Source organism: Mobula birostris, chromosome 5 (genome assembly GCF_030028105.1).
Source record: "Mobula birostris isolate sMobBir1 chromosome 5, sMobBir1.hap1, whole genome shotgun sequence".
Classification (NCBI taxonomy): Eukaryota; Metazoa; Chordata; class Chondrichthyes; order Myliobatiformes; family Myliobatidae; genus Mobula; species Mobula birostris.
In genome coordinates, this window is record NC_092374.1 from 49,615,979 (window position 1) to 49,631,866 (window position 15,888).

General features: G+C 39.5%; 1 protein-coding gene across 10 annotated transcripts in view; it reads right to left on the minus strand.

The window, feature by feature from the left end:
* LOC140197686 (receptor-type tyrosine-protein phosphatase delta) overlaps window positions 1–15,888 on the minus strand; it is a 606,878-nt gene that overhangs the window by 17,857 nt on the left and 573,133 nt on the right. For all 10 annotated transcript variants that reach the window (XM_072258000.1, XM_072258002.1, XM_072257999.1 and 7 more), the window contains 4 exons: window positions 14,681–14,859; window positions 9,870–9,996; window positions 8,097–8,222; window positions 3,907–4,061 (listed from right to left, as the gene is read on the minus strand). In XM_072258000.1, coding sequence (XP_072114101.1) covers window positions 3,907–4,061; window positions 8,097–8,222; window positions 9,870–9,996; window positions 14,681–14,859 — 587 coding nt within the window. The remainder of the gene's footprint in view (window positions 1–3,906; window positions 4,062–8,096; window positions 8,223–9,869; window positions 9,997–14,680; window positions 14,860–15,888) is intronic.

A 15,888-nucleotide genomic window follows, 5' to 3' on the forward strand; every position in this document is an offset into this window, starting at 1 on the left:
GACGACTTCATCTGAAAATGCATCCAGCCACAGCTTCTAACAATCCGCGTTAAGGAATTGGAGTTGGAACTGGATGAACTCCAGGTCATTCCAGAGTCTGAAGGATGATAAGCAGGACATATAGAAAGGAAGTTACACCCAAGGTGCAGGACACAGGAACTGGGTGACAATCAGGAGGGTGAAAGGGGTGAAGCAGACAATGCAGAGTACCCCTGTGGCCATTCACATCAACAAAGGGAATACCACTTTGGATACTGTTGGGGTGAATGACCTAGCAGAGGAAAATCAGAGCAGTTGGGTTTTTTGGCACTGAGTCTGGCTCCATAGCTCAAAATGAAAATGGGAAGAAGAGGGGAAATATGGTGATTGGGGATTCATAGCTGAGGAAACAGAAAGGAGGTTCTCTAGGTAAGAACGAGTTTCTAAAATGGTATATTGCCTCCCAAGTGCCAGGGACTGGGATATCTCAGATTAAGTCCTCTGGATTCTTTAAGTGGGAGGGTAAACAACCAGAGGTCATGGTACATATAGGTACTGAAGACATAAGTAGGAAGAGGGACGAGGTTCTGCAAAATGAGTTCAGAGAGTTTGGTGCTATGTTAAAGGACAGGACCTCCAGGGTTGTGATCTCTGGATTGCAACCCATGCCATGTGCTAGTGAGGCAAAAATAGGAAGATCATACAGTTTAACACAAGGCTAAGGGGTTGGTGTAGAAGGGAGGGTTTCAAATTTTTGGATCATTGGGCTGTCTTGCAGGGAAGTTAGGACCTGTACAGAAAAAATGGTTTGCACCTACACTGGGGGGGGGGGGGGGGGGGGGGGGGGAAGGGAAGAACTAATATTCTGGGGTGCATCTATTTGAATGCAAGAAGTATTGTGGGAAAGGAAGATGAGCTCAGTGCATGGATCAACACGTGGAATTATGATATTGCAGCCATTAGTGAGACTTGGTTGCAGGAGGGCAAGACTGGTAGCTCTATATTCCAGGGTTGTGTTGTTTTAGATGTGATAGAGCAGGAGGGATTAAAAGGGGAGGGATGGTGCTACTACTCAGGGAAAATATCATGATAGTGCTCATTTGGGACAGACTGGAGAACTCATCTGATAAAGATTTATGGATGGAACTGAGGAATAAGTATGGTTTAACCACGTTAATGGAGCGACATTATAGACTATCTAACATTCCACAGGATTTAGAGGAACAAATTTGTAGAGAGATCACAGAGACAGAAACATGGTTGTGATAGCAGGTGATTTTAACTTTCCACATACTGACTGGGACTCCCATAATGTAAAAGGATCAGATGGGATCGAGTTTGTCAAATGTCTTCAGGAAAGTTTCCTTACTCAGTAGATGGAGGTCCCAATGAGAGAGTGTGCATTACTTGACCTTCTATTGGGAATGAGACAAGGAAGGTGAAAGAAGTTTGTGTGGGGGAATACCTTGTGTCTTGTGATCATAATGCCATTAGTTTCAAGGTGAATATGGTAAAGGACAGGTCTGGTCCTCGGGTAGAGATTCTAAATTGGAGGAAGGCCAACTTTGATGGTGTGAGAAAGCATCTGGCAAGTGTGGATTGGGACAGGCTGTTTTCTGGCAAACATGTTCTTGGTATTTGGGAGGCCTTCAAAAGTGAAATTTTGAGAGTACAAAGCTTGTCAGAATAAAATTCAAGGATAACAGTTTTAAGGAACTTTGGCTTTTGAGAGATATTGAGGCCCAGGCTAAAAAAAAGAAGAGATGCATAAGTGTAGGCAGATAGGAACAAATGAGGTTCTTGAAGAGTCTAAGAAGTGCAAGAGAACATTAAGAAAGAAATCCACAGGTCTAAAAGAAGACCTGAGGTTGCTCTAAAAGACCGGGTGAAAGAGAACTCTAAGGAATTCTACAAATATGTTAAAAGAAAAAGGATTGCAAGGGACAAAATTGGACCCTTGGAAGATCAGAATGGTAGTCTATGCATGGAGTCAAAAGAGATGGGGGAGATCTTAAATGGATCTTCAACGGACACAGAGTCTATAGAAATGAGGCAAAGCAGCAATGAGGTCATGGACCCTATACAGATTACAGAGGAGGAGGTGGACAAATCCTTAGTGCCTGACAAGGTATTCCCTTGGACACTGTGGGAGGCAAATGCAGAAATTGCAGAGATATTTAAATCATCCTTAGCGGCAGATGAGGTACCTGAGGACTGGACGATAGCCGATGTTTTTCCATTCTTGAAGAAAGGATCTAAGAATAAACCAGGAAATTATAGGCTGATGAGCCTGACATTAGTAGTGGGAAAGTTACTGGATGGGATTCTAAGGCACTGTGCATGTGAGTATTTGGATAGACAGGGAATGATTAGGGATAGTTAACATGGCTTTGTGCATGGTAAGTCAAACCAGTCTTATAGAGTTTTCAAGGGAGATACCAAGAAAGCAAGGCAGTGGATGTTGTCTACATGAACTTTAGCAAGGCATTTAACAAGGTCCCACATGTGAGGTTGATCAAGAACATTCAGTCGCTTGGCATTCAAGGTGAGGTAGAAATTGGATTAGACATTGGCCTTGAGGAAGAAGCAAGAGAGTGGTAATAGATAATTGCCTCTCTGACTGGAGGTCATGACTAGAGGAGTGCTGCAGGGATTGGTGCTGGGTCTGTTGTTGTTTGTCATCTATATCAATGATCTGGATGATAATATGGTTAACTGGATCAGCAAATTTGCAGATGACACCAAGATTGTGGGCGTTGTGGGCAGTGAGGAAGATTATCAAAGCTTGCAGCAGGATCTGGACCAGCTGGAAAAATAGGCTGAAAAGTGATAGATGGAATCTGCAGACAACTGAGGTGTTGCACTTCGGAAAGATAAACCAGGGTAGGTCTTATACAGTGAACAGCAGGGCACTGAGGAGTGCAGTAGAACAAAGGGATCTGGGAATACAGGACAATAATTTATTGAAAATGGCATCACAGGTAGATAGGGTCACAATGAAGGCTTTTAGTACATTGGCCTTCATGGGTCAAAGTACTCAGTACTGGAGTTGGGATGTTATGTTGAAGTTGTATAAGGCACCGGTGAGATTCAATTTGGAGTATTGTGTGCAGTTTTGGTCACCTTCCTACAGGAAAGATGTAAATAAGATTGAAAGAGTACAGAGAAAATTTACAAAGATGTTGGTGGACTGGAGGACCTGAATTATAAGGAGAGATTTAATAGGTTAGAACTTTATTCCCTCGAAAGTAGAAGATCGATAGAGGTATACAAAATTATGAGTGGTTTAGATAGGGTAAATGCAAGCAGGTTTTTTTCCCCATTGAGGTTGGATGGGACTTACAACTAGAGTAATCTGTTATGGGTGAAGGGTGAAAAGTGAAAAGTTTAAGGGGAACATGAGGGGAAACTTCTTAGAGGGTTATGAGAGCATGGAACGAGCTGCCAGTGCATGTGATGCATGCAAGCTCGATTTCAATGTTTGAGAGAAGTTTGGATAGGTACATGGATGGAAGGGTATATGGAGTTCTATGCTCTGGGTGCAAGTTGGTGGGACTAGGTAGTTTAAATGGTTTGGTACAGATTAAATCGTCTGAAAGGCCTGTTTGTGTGCTGTAGCTTTTTCTGACTCTATAAACATTGTTTTCCAGATCTCATAGATCGTGAGATACCACACTTAACTCCATAAGGAATTTTTGAACCTATGACATCCCATGTCCAGGAAAGATTCCTTAATGTTTATATTCAAAAGATGTATGGTGCAGCAAACTTGCATGACATTTTATGATTTGTGTTGCATGACACCAAGCTAACTTTACAGTGCATAATTACATACTATGTGATTGGACAGAAAGGAGTTACCCTTTAGCTTTAACTGCATTCTTGGTTCAGCTGATCAAGGTAAGGTACACTGAAAAGATTACTCACCTACAGTGAACACTGATGGGTCCATCCTGACCAAACTGCTCTTTTGTCTTGTGTACTTGGCCAATGAAATCAATGAACCCTTCTCCAGACTTTGGCACTCCTTGTTCGGGCCAGTCAGTGAATTGGAATTGCCTTACTGTGCGTGACTGGCCATCCTGTTTCATCCAAAAGAAAAGAAACACAATATGGTTGGATATAAACCAAAACAGAGGTCAAAAGAGAAAACAGTATTTCCATCATTTTCTGTTTTGAAAGAAATCTAAATTTCCAGATAATATAATGGTCAGAAACACTTGTATAACTTCATGCTTTGCTCTGGAAGATCAAGTAACTTGAAAGACCAATTAACTTGATATGACAATTTGAAATCATGCGCTGCTGTTTTTGATATTATGCATTTTTTAATTTCAGAATAATCAGAATCAAGTTTATTATCACCGGCATGTGACGTGAAATTTGTTAACTTAGCAGCAGCAGTTCAATGCAATACATAATATAGAAGAGAATAAATAAATAAATAAAATAACAATAATAATAAGTAAATCAATTACAGTAAACATATATTGAATAGATTAAAAAATACTGCAAAAAACATAAATATTGTGTATTAGAAAAGTGAGGTGGTGCCCAAGGATTAAATGTCAATTTAGGAATCAGATGGCAAAGCTGAGTGTGTGCCTTCAGGTTTCTGTACCTCCTACCTGATGGTAACAGTGAGAAAAGGGCATGCCCTGGGTGCTGGAGGACCTTAATAATGAACGCTGCCTTTCTGACACACTGCTCTTTGAAGATGTCCTGGGTACTTTGTAGGCTAGTACCCAAGATGGTGCTGACTAGATATACAACCTTCTGCAGCTTCTTTCGCTCCTGTGCAGTAGCCCCCCCATACCAGACAGTGATGCAGCCTGTCAGAATGCTCTCCACTGTAGAACTATAGAAGGTTTTGAGTGTATTTGTTGACATGCCAAATCTCTTCAAACTCCTAATGAAGTCAAGACACTGTCTTGCCTTCTTTATAACTACATCGATATGTTGGGACCAGGTAAGACCCTCAGAGATCTTGACACCCAGGAACTTGAAACTGCTCACTCTCTCCACTTCTGATCCCTCTATGAGGATTGGTATGTGTTCCTTACCCTTCCTGAAGTCCACAATCAGCTCTTTCACCTTACTTATGTTGAGTGCCAGGTTGTTGCTGCGGCACCACTCCACTAGTTGGCATATCTCACTCCTGTACGCCCTCTTGTCACCACCTGAGATTCTACCAACAATGGTTGTATCGTCAGCAAATTTATAGATGGTATTTGAGCTATGTCTAGCCACACAGTCACACACACACATATATATATATATATATATATATATATATATATATATATATATATATATATATATATATATATATATATATATATATATATAGAGAGAGAGAGAGAGAGAGAGACAGACAGAAACAGAGAGAGAGAGAGAGAGAGAGAGAGGGAGAGGGAGGGGGGGGTTTAGGAGGTTAAGGATCCAATTGCAGAGGGAGGTACGGAGGCCCAGGTTCTGCAATTTCTCAATCAAGATGGTGGGAATGATGGTATTAAATGCTGAGCTATAGTCAATGAACAGCATCCTGACGTGTTTGTGTTGCAATAACTATTAGTTTTAACTTTTCAAACACTGGTTCAGTATTGTACTTCTTTTAAAATTGCTTGGAGCTTTAGAATGAGAAAACTGATAATGTTGCAGTCTTGATAATAAGCAACTACAACAAAACTAAAGTTTAACATAAGTGTTATTCTGCTAACAATGGAGTGATGCAACATGAAAGGCCATTCTCAATAAAATTTCATTCCTTATTTAAATCCTTCAAATTGATTTCTCCATGAATGGCTTTTTGGGCACTGTATTTCACACCTCTTTAAACTTGTTCATGGCTTGAGCTACAACAGGTTGTGACAGATCCCTGCGCTCACTGACTTCTTTTATTTCAAGATACAACCTTCCAGCCCATCGAGCCACACCAGCCAGCACCTATTCAACCCTAGCCTAATCACAGGGCAACTTACAATGACCAGTTAACCTACTAACCGGTACATCTTTGGGATGTGGGAGGAAACTAGAGCACCTGGGGGAAACCTATGCATTCACAGGGAGGATATACAAACTCCTTACAGTCGGCGTTGGAATTGAATTCCAAACTCTGACGTAATGAGTTGGAACAGCACCACGTTAACTGCTACACTATCAGGCGCCCATAACTTAGAAAAATTTAGTCTCCATTTGCATTGCTCTCTGAAAGGCTGGACCCTGGACAGTGGATGCTTGAAGATTTTTTTGGGGTCAGGCTCTACCAGCCAAAATCATAACGTCATCTCTTTCTTCTGTGAAGCCACTCTCATTTGTAACACAAGAGATTCTGCACATGCTGGAAATCTAGAGCAACACACACACAAAATGCTGGAGGAACTCAGCAAATCAAGTAGAAGTTTTGGGCTGAGATCCTTCATCAGGACCGGAAAGAAAGGGGGAAGATGCCAGAATAAAAAGAGGGGGTGAAGAGAACAAGCTAGATGGTGACAGGTGAAGCTAGATAGTCCGGAAAGGTAAAGGGCTAGAGAAAAAGGAATCTGATAGGAGAGGAGAGCAGACCTTGGGAGAAAGGGAAGAAGGAGGGACACCAGGGGGAGGTGATAGGCAAGTGAGGAGAAGAGGTAAGAGGCCAGAGTGGAGAATAGAAGAGGAAAAGAAAAGAAGAAACAAAATCACCGGAGGGGAAAAAAAATCGATGTTCAGGTTGGAGACTACCTTGACGGAACACGAGGTGTTGCTACTCCACCCTGAGTGTGGTCTCATCATGGCAGAAGAAGAGACCATGGGCTGACCCCAACAGATTCGCAGGTGAAATGTTGCCTCACCCATAAGGTTTGAATGGACTGAAGGGAGATGAGGAAGGAGGTGAATGGGCAGGTGTAGCATTTCTTCTCATATTTGGCCCATTGGCTTATGTTTATGGTTGTGTAGGAAGCACAAGGCTTATAGTACAAGTCAGCAATAGAAGAAAATGCACGCTCACTCCTGACCCTGGCTTGTCACTTCTAGCATCATTAATCAGCCATAGGTTGGTGAGAACTAGCTATAATGAGTTGGACAAACTTGGATTGTTCTTGTTCGAGTTTTGGTGGCTTGAGATGAGACTTCATAGAATTATACAGAATTATGAGAGATGCAGAATATAGGTAGGGTTGGTAGAGTGTTTGTCCCAGGGTGGAAACATCAAATACTAGAGACCCTAGGTTTAAAATGAGAGGGAAGAAGTTTGAAAGAGATCTATGCGGCCTTTTTTTAAAATACACAGAGTGTCTGGAATGTGCTACCAGGAAGTTGATGGTAACACATATGACTTAAATGCATTTAGACAGATAAATGAACAGCAAGGGAATAGAGGGATTGAGACCATGTGCATGTGGATGGGATGAGTTAGATTGAAATCATGGTTGGCATACACATGGTGGGCAGAAGGGCTTGTACTGTCTTTTACTCTTCCATGTTCTGCGTTGTGAGCTCAATTTGAAATAATTCCTCAATTAACCTTTTTGGTGCTAGCTGACCCTTTCGAACAACAAAGACTTTAAGCATATGGTCCATTCAGATAATACATTTTTAACTATGACTTACTGTCTCTTGAGAAAAGGACAATGTCATTGCAAAGCACTGGAATGTGCTTGATGTTGGTCTTACTAAGGCAGTTCATGCATATGGAAGCCACTGATTGAGGATAACATTATGCTTTAGAGACTGTCCAAAACAATGAATTTCAAGCCACCATCTCTTTATAACATAAGCCATGTTTGAATTCTGAGCTGTAAGTTACATAATTGCTTTAATCTAAAAGTATGGAAGCATTTTCACAAATCTTAATCCTCGTGTATCATGTTCTGTATTCATCATATTTATGATTAAATATGAAGATTATTCTATTCAGCAAATATTACTGGGACAGCGACTTTGCCTCTTCAAACTTTACCATTCAATCTGTGAAGATTACCACTTGCTGAAACTCACATTGACAACAATACAAAAATCTGTAATAAAGTTGAACATTCAGTGAGTTCCCAGACAGCTGAAGCTTTTGTCTTTTATCAGGTTCACACATAAACGGAGTGTTAAAGCTCACTCAAAGGTGAAAAAGGAAAAAGACTTACTCTTGCATCTGTGACCTTGAACTCTCTGAGAATGTACTGAGGCATGTTGTACTCTGCCATGGGGTCAACTACAAAATATTGATACCTCGCTGATCGCTCTGCAGGCCAATACTGATGACACTTCTCCTGTAAAACACAAAGACAATTGTTAATACAATTGCAGTTCTTATCTTGAGGTTTCTGTCATGTCCTAAAGTGAGGTGATACACACTGCAAACAAAGGTGACACCTCAAAAATGCGGCATCCTTCATTAAGGACCCCCACTGCTAAGTACATACCCTCTTCTCATTGTTACCATCAAGGAGGTGGTACAGGAGCCTGGAGACATACACTCAGTGATTCAGGAACAGTTTCTTCCCTTCCGCTATCAGATTTCTGAATGGCCAATGAACCCGTGAACACCACCTCAGTATTTTTTTTCTCTTCTCCTCTCTTTTCTCACCACTTTTTTAACATACACTTCTTATTGTAATTTATAGTTTTTATTTTTATTTATTGCAATATACTGATGCCGCAAGACAACAAATTTCACGATATATGCCAGTGATATTAAACCGGATTCTGAACGAGTTCTGGCAACAGTTTTAAGTCATAGTTTTAAGAGGTGTCTTACTAATCACAGGTGTATGTTGATTTAGAGTCACACTGGGTTACACTGCTAAGTAATCATTTATGTTCAGCTGTATCGTGGGAGAATTGAAATAATTATTTCCCAGTGGATGCAGCAAATGTCAGATAATGCTGAAAACTTAAAGCAAGTAGTCTACGGCTTGAAGGATAACACAGATAACATTTGCAGAACTTGAGAACGCATACCACCAGGCTCAAGGACAGCCTGTATCTTGCTGTCACTTGAGGCACTTGAAGGGACCCATTATATAATAAAGATAAACTATTGATTTCTCAATCCACCTCTTCATATCCATTGAACTTTACTTGTCTTGCTGCACTTTGTCTGTAACTGTATTTCTGTATTCTGCATTCTGTTATTGTTTTTCTTTTCTACTATCTTGATGCCATCATGGTGTATAAGCAATGCTTTTCACTGTATCTCAGTACAGTGATAGTAATAAACCAATTCATTAGATTTCTGGCCAAAACTTCTGCCCAAGTTCCTCTTTCATTTTCTCTGCATATCCAACCCATTCTCCTTTTAATCCTGCAGAGTTTTGGACCTCACTCTTCATTGTTGGAAAAAACAAACTAATCTCCTTTGTTATGGAGGTATTAAAGTGAATCTGTAGTAAGACAAAGAAATGGGCAGGAAAATCATTTCCGACACTACCCAGCCTGCAAACTGCCATTTCCAAAAGCTCCCTGCTGGAAAGCACCATAGGGCTGTTAAAACAAAAAGCATCATGCCATCTTAAAGGTTTCTTCCCCTGGGCAGTTAATCTGATCAACCACTCTAGGTATCTTCACCCACCCCCGCCCCAACTCCTCTATCTCTTACCCACAGCACTGCACTGCATTATAAATATTTTAAACCACTTTTTAATAATGCTGTTTACATTGTAAATACATGCTGGTATTTCTGTACAATTTACTCCATGTCCATACTTAAACCTCTAACTTCATTTTCCATGTAATACTTTATAATTGTTGAATGTTGTTATTTTTGCTACACATCATGTCCTGACCAACACACCACAGCAAATTCCATGTAAATGTATATGGCAAATAATGTTTATCCTCAATCCTTGAAGATATTACTCGGTAGATACTGAAAGTTTGCTCCAGGTGTGAGTTATAATGAAGTAGAAGACACTTACTCTGCCCATCTCCCGAAGCTTGGTGAGCATAACCACAATTGTTGAATTATGTTCCCAAAGCATTCTCCAGAAATCTTCTGTTGTCTCTGCTAGGGGTCCCTGTGTGGCTATGTAGGCTTTCTGTTGCCTGCAAACAAAACAAACCAGAATTAGCATATAGCTATATTGCTCCCTTTTATGACAAACAGGTCAACAACCACCAACCTTCCTCACTCTTTAAAAGTCTGGCCTACTTTTCAGATACTCAATTAAAATAATGATTATTATATAAACACTTTTTATTGTAAAGAGAATCCAGTGGAAGTGAACACTTTATAAAATATTAAACAAAATAGTTTTGTTTCTGCATATTTCAATATTTAATTAGGGACATAATTATATTTTAATCACATCTCTGTAGGTTCACAAATTTGACTTTGTACTGTGTAATACTTTAGCAGATAAACTAATGAAATAAACACTATTGTGTTATATTTGTTGGTAAGACTTTGTATTAGTTTGTTTACAATGACAAGTCAAAAACTTGATCCTTACTGCAGTGAGATTTGTTCTACGTCAATGTAGAAATGATTATCTCAGTGATAACACAGAAAGTCATTTCAGCATTGTTCAGATTGCTGAATAAGAGGATATACAAAGCACTTGTCATTAAAGTTGAGTTACTTTGTCCTGGTAAAGTCACAGCTGGGAATCATTGTGTGAAAGAGAATCTGGTGGTTACAAGATGGTAAGCTAATGAGATACTTAGATAAGACACAGAACCACAACTGCCTGGAAATGATTTAAAAGATATTTAGTTCCTTTTAATGTAACTGCAATATTTCAAAGTAAATTAATTATCAGACCGGAACATTATTAGATTAGAAATTAGATATATTACTGAGACAAAGATTGATGTGTTGAATAATGACCACCTGGAAATGATTACAAGGTGATGAATATATCAAAATAAAATATAACAGAATAAAAGACCAAAGAACTAACTGTCAGCCAATACCCAGAGATAATGGACTCTTCTTAAAATTTTTACTTTAATTTAATTTTGGACCAACTCCCACTATCAATTTGGCCACCAACTACTACAAGTCACTGATGTGTGAAAATAATTACAGTAATCTCATTACTGCATTTGTGAAATCATTTGCAATTCATTGTTGGTCAATTCTATGTATGGTTTATAATTTGTAAAGAATAATCTCATCTCAGGCTTCGCTGACTAGGGGAGGCAGAGAAGAGGGCACAAGAGATTTACAAGAGAGGTTCAGAGTGACAGCTGCAAGGAGAGATTGGAAGATGACAGGAGCAGGGACTGTTAAACTGAAGAATTTATAGAGTTTAGAATCATGAATTGTTTACATACAGAGAATAACTTCCAGTGGCCACAGAATCTATCACCAGAGGGTATAGAGTTGGTTTATGCAAGGAGAAGTTAGGTTTGAGAATGTAGACTGATTAACACAGATTTAAAAATGGCCTTCAAGAGAAAACATCGGAGAGGGAGGATAAGTAAGGGAATATAGGGCTTCTTGATGGATTAACCATTTAGGACAAATATCCTCCAAGGCTGGATAGGGCCTTAATAATCAATATCTTAAGCTTAGAATGCAAGCACAACCCTGATATTTTAAACAACTTACTTTCCTAATTTCTTTGGAATCCTCTGTAATACCCTAGGAAGGGTTTCACTGCTAACGTAATAGTCTTTCTGTAGAAGCAGTGTTTGGGTTATGATTACAGATAGTCGGTGCTTTGGAATGTGAGCTGGGTCCTTTGTTCGGCAGGAGATGAAGAGCGAAGACGCTGGAGAGAACCGGTCGTAGGATTTGACCTGGTAGGGGACCATATTTCGATGGAGCCAGTTGTTGAGATCGACTGAGGATCGGTGAATATGAATTTTGGGAAGAGTTGAACTCCAACTTGTGCATATTTGACTGTTTAATTATAATGGGTCCTTTTTGTTTTTTTTCTTTCTTTTCTTAACCCTTTAGTTAAGTTAAGATTCATAAATCTAAGTGGGAGCAGAGGCATCTTTCCATTTCAATAAAATAGCCCTTCTGGTCAATAATGTGACAAATGCAATTACATGTTGGTCTAATATAGAAATACTGTGAATATATTGAGGAATTATACTGAACAAAACTGTCACTTTATTAGGTTGTAAATTAATTTTTAAAGCTTTAGAAATTATAGAGAAAATAGATTTCCAAAACTGTTTCAATACAGAACATAACCAAAACATATGTGTCAATGGAGCCATCTCAGTTTTACATCTAACACACTGACTATCAACATTAGGAAATATTTTAGACAATTTCTCCTTTGTCAAATAGTAACAATGTACAATTTTAAATTGAATTAGAGAGTGACTGGCACAAATCGAAGAAGAGTTAACCGACTTCAAAATTCGCAACCAATCCTCTGTTATCAATGTTATGTTAAGCTCTCTTTCCTAATCTTGCTTAATCTTAAGTAAAGGATAATTATACTGTTGTAATAGTAAATCACAAATTTCCCCAATGAAACCTTTCACTAAAGGATTCATTTTTGAAATAATGTCTAACAGGTCATAATCTTGCATATATGGAAAATTACTTAAATATTCTTGTAAGAAATGTCTGACCTGAAGATATTGCAAGAAATGTGAGTGCAAGACAGAATATTTGATACAATGGTTCTCTTAGGTGATGTTATGTCTTAGTTTGGAGAAAATTAGAAGTTGAACTTTTGATCCTCGATTTGACTTTGAGAAAAGGTGGGGTTCTTTTGCCCGCTACTATCATTTGATTTGAGTTAATTAAGATGGTCCCCTTCTGATTCTTGCATAATTGGATTTGGTTGGCGGATTGATGTTTTTCTTTTACGGAAGCTTGTATGGCGTATAGCTCCGGGGTTGTGCTCCCAATGTCTTTCTTTTCCCTCGTTTTTTCCCGGTTAGTGGTTTTTTTTGTTTTAGTTCGTAGGGGTTCTTTTTTCTTTCTTTCTTTTTATAAAAAGTAATAGTTTAAGCATTTTGTTTTTTCTTATTATTACTGGTATACTGTTTAGCTTGGTTAATCAGTTATTTGATAGTTTAATGTTGATTCGACTACTTTAATGTATTTTTTGTTGATTTTCAATGATAATTAATAAAAAGATTTAAAAATGAAAAAAGAAGATTCATAAATCTAATTCCTTTAATTGTATTCAGTGTGATGTCTGTTATTTCTTGGTAACAGCGTAGCAAATTACACAGCGTCCACACAAACCAGGGTTTGGACTGGGACAGCCGTCTCAAACTCATGGGTTTGGTGGGACCGGAGTGTGTCTTCCCTAGACTTACGCAGACAAGGAAACCAGGGAGGTTTCACCTCTATTCTACAAAAATCTGCCCTTAAACTTCCAGAGTTTGTCATAATAATTTATTACAGAAAAACAAAAATCTTATGCTTATATTTGAATATTAAAAAATGAACAAATCTGCAGTAAGTTCTCTGAATACTCAATATATGAGGTTGTTAGCCAACAATTATCTTTAACTAGAATTCATTCCAATTGCACTGTTTATTGTACCTGTATACAAGGCTCTATTATGCTGGGGGCATATTATGAAACATGGTACCGTGGTGGTTATATTACTGAGACAGTAATTAATAGGTTTGGACTAACGATCCTGCATTGCAAATTTCTAACATGGCAACTAGGAATTAAAATTCAATTATCAAAATAAATTTGGACTAAAAACAATAACACAGTGGTATTTAAACTACCATTTTTTTTGTCAAACCCATCTGATTCACTAATGCCTTTTATCCAAGACAATATGCTATCCTAAGCAAACTAGCTAATAGGTGACTCCAGACTGCTGACAACGTGCTTGACACAAGGTCATGTAAACTGGCTCAGTAAGGTGTTGACCTGGGAATCCTTTGGCAAAGGTGCGCTAATCCACCACTGTGAAGTATGCCGAAAGCTTTGGCCAACTCAGACCCAGTTTTATACCATTGTCTCCTGACCAAGTACAGGATGAGGAAAGGGAAAAAATTCAAATGCTTGCAGAATAAACAGAGGTTCAAGGTGGGAGGAAGTGTGGGGTTGAGAGGCGGTTGACAGGAACTTCCTGAGGCCAAGTCTGTGTTCTGTGAATACGACAGGTGCAACTGGAATTTTGTCAACAGTTGAGATCTTCTTGTGTAAGGAAGAATACAGTTGCAGCAGAGGAAGTGTGATGTAGGCTACTAAGGCTGGAAACGACTGCTTTACAAAGAAATGTCAGCAGACTAGGCCTAAACTTTTGAATTTAGAAGAATGAGAGACATTCTTGTTGCCAAGGGGAACAAAGGAAAAATGTTGCTCCTAACTGGGATCAGTCTCAGAACAACATGCTAGTCCAAAACTGAAATGCTAAAAAATTACTTTTTTTATTACTCAATGAAGGGATGAGGGCTTCGCTAGCACTTAACTGCCCATTCCTCCATGCTCTTGGGGGGGGGGTGGGTGCTACCTTTTTGAAGCACTTGCAGTCTTTGAGGTGTGGGTGTATCCATAGTGTTGTCAGGGAGTAGATTCCAAGATTTTGACACAGTGAAGGAATAGTGATATATAGAGGTGAGTGAATTTTCAAAATATCCCACCCAGAAGGGAGTACAGCTAAGTATAGTCAAGTCATGTATTGGATATTAAAGGAAAAAAGTACAGGAAAGTGGTACAAGGGTAGACAGTCACTCATGATCTTAATAAATGGTGCAGAAGGTGCAAGGGGTCAAATAATCTCATTTTATTTCTGTCTATATTCTATGTACGTTCTTATGTGAGTGCATCGTAGTTTCACTTACCTGTAACCATCGATGAAACTTGCATTGATATAATCTGAGCCTTCGACTCCTCTGATTGGCTGTAGACATACTCTTGTGGATTCATATGGCATAATATTAACAAGGCGATTCTTAAATTTGTTACATGGAAGATTGGCACTAATGAATCTTGATGTGTGAGCTTTAGTGTTGGCTAGACGCTGTGGATAAACAAAATAAAGGGTCTGAGGATGTGCTCTTTGATAGATCTCCATACACTTTGCAGCTTCAATCAGGTTAAAAATGAGTATGAAATTTTGCAGAAGAGAATTGATGGCAAAAGGGCTAACTAGGTTAAAGCATCTTTGAAAAATGTGAAGAACACACTGAGCAGATGGGGTTAGGTATTCATTACTAAACGGGACTTGCTTAAGCAGGTTCCAAAGCATGATTCTGAACCTGCCTCAGGTGGGGCCTTATTGAGTTACAGACTCAGCCTTTTAGATAGCTCTCCTCTAGTGTTTCCACTCATGGTCACTACCCCACTCTCAGCTGCTCAGAATCCTGCCCAACCTTGCTGTACTCCACTGATCTGGTGTAGATCACCCCATAACCAATGTCTCTCTCCCCTCCTGAATCATCTTTATGTTGGCCAGTTCTCTTCCGAAGACTTCCAGCCAGCTCACCCTGCCACAGGAAAGATGTTATTAAGCTGGAAAGAGTGCAGAAAAGATATATTACATTTTTTTTTAGAGATACAGCATGGTATCAGGTCCTTATGGCCAAATGAGCCCACGCCATCCAATTACAGCCATGAATCCAATTAACCTACTAATCTGTACGTGATTGGAGTGTGGGAGGAAACCAGAGTAGGCACTTCGTCATGGGGAGAATACACAACTCTTTACAGACAGCAGCAGAATTGAACCCGTGGCACTGGCACTGCAGTAGCATTACGCCACCGTGCCGCACTCATTTACGAGGACGTTGCCCGTCCTCAGGGGATTAAGTTATGAGGAGGGATTGGGCAGAAGAGGAGTGTATTTAGTGGCGTTCAGGAAACTGAGGGGTGACCTCACAGAAGTGTATAAAATCATGAGAGGCTTAGATAAGATAAATGCACTCAGTCTTTTTCCCATGGTTGGCTAATCAAAGTTTTCCCCATCCCTGGGCTCCCCCCGCAACACGGATCTGGCTTTCCATTCACGCATAACGGATCAACCTTTCAGTGGGCAGAGTCTGCTCCATGG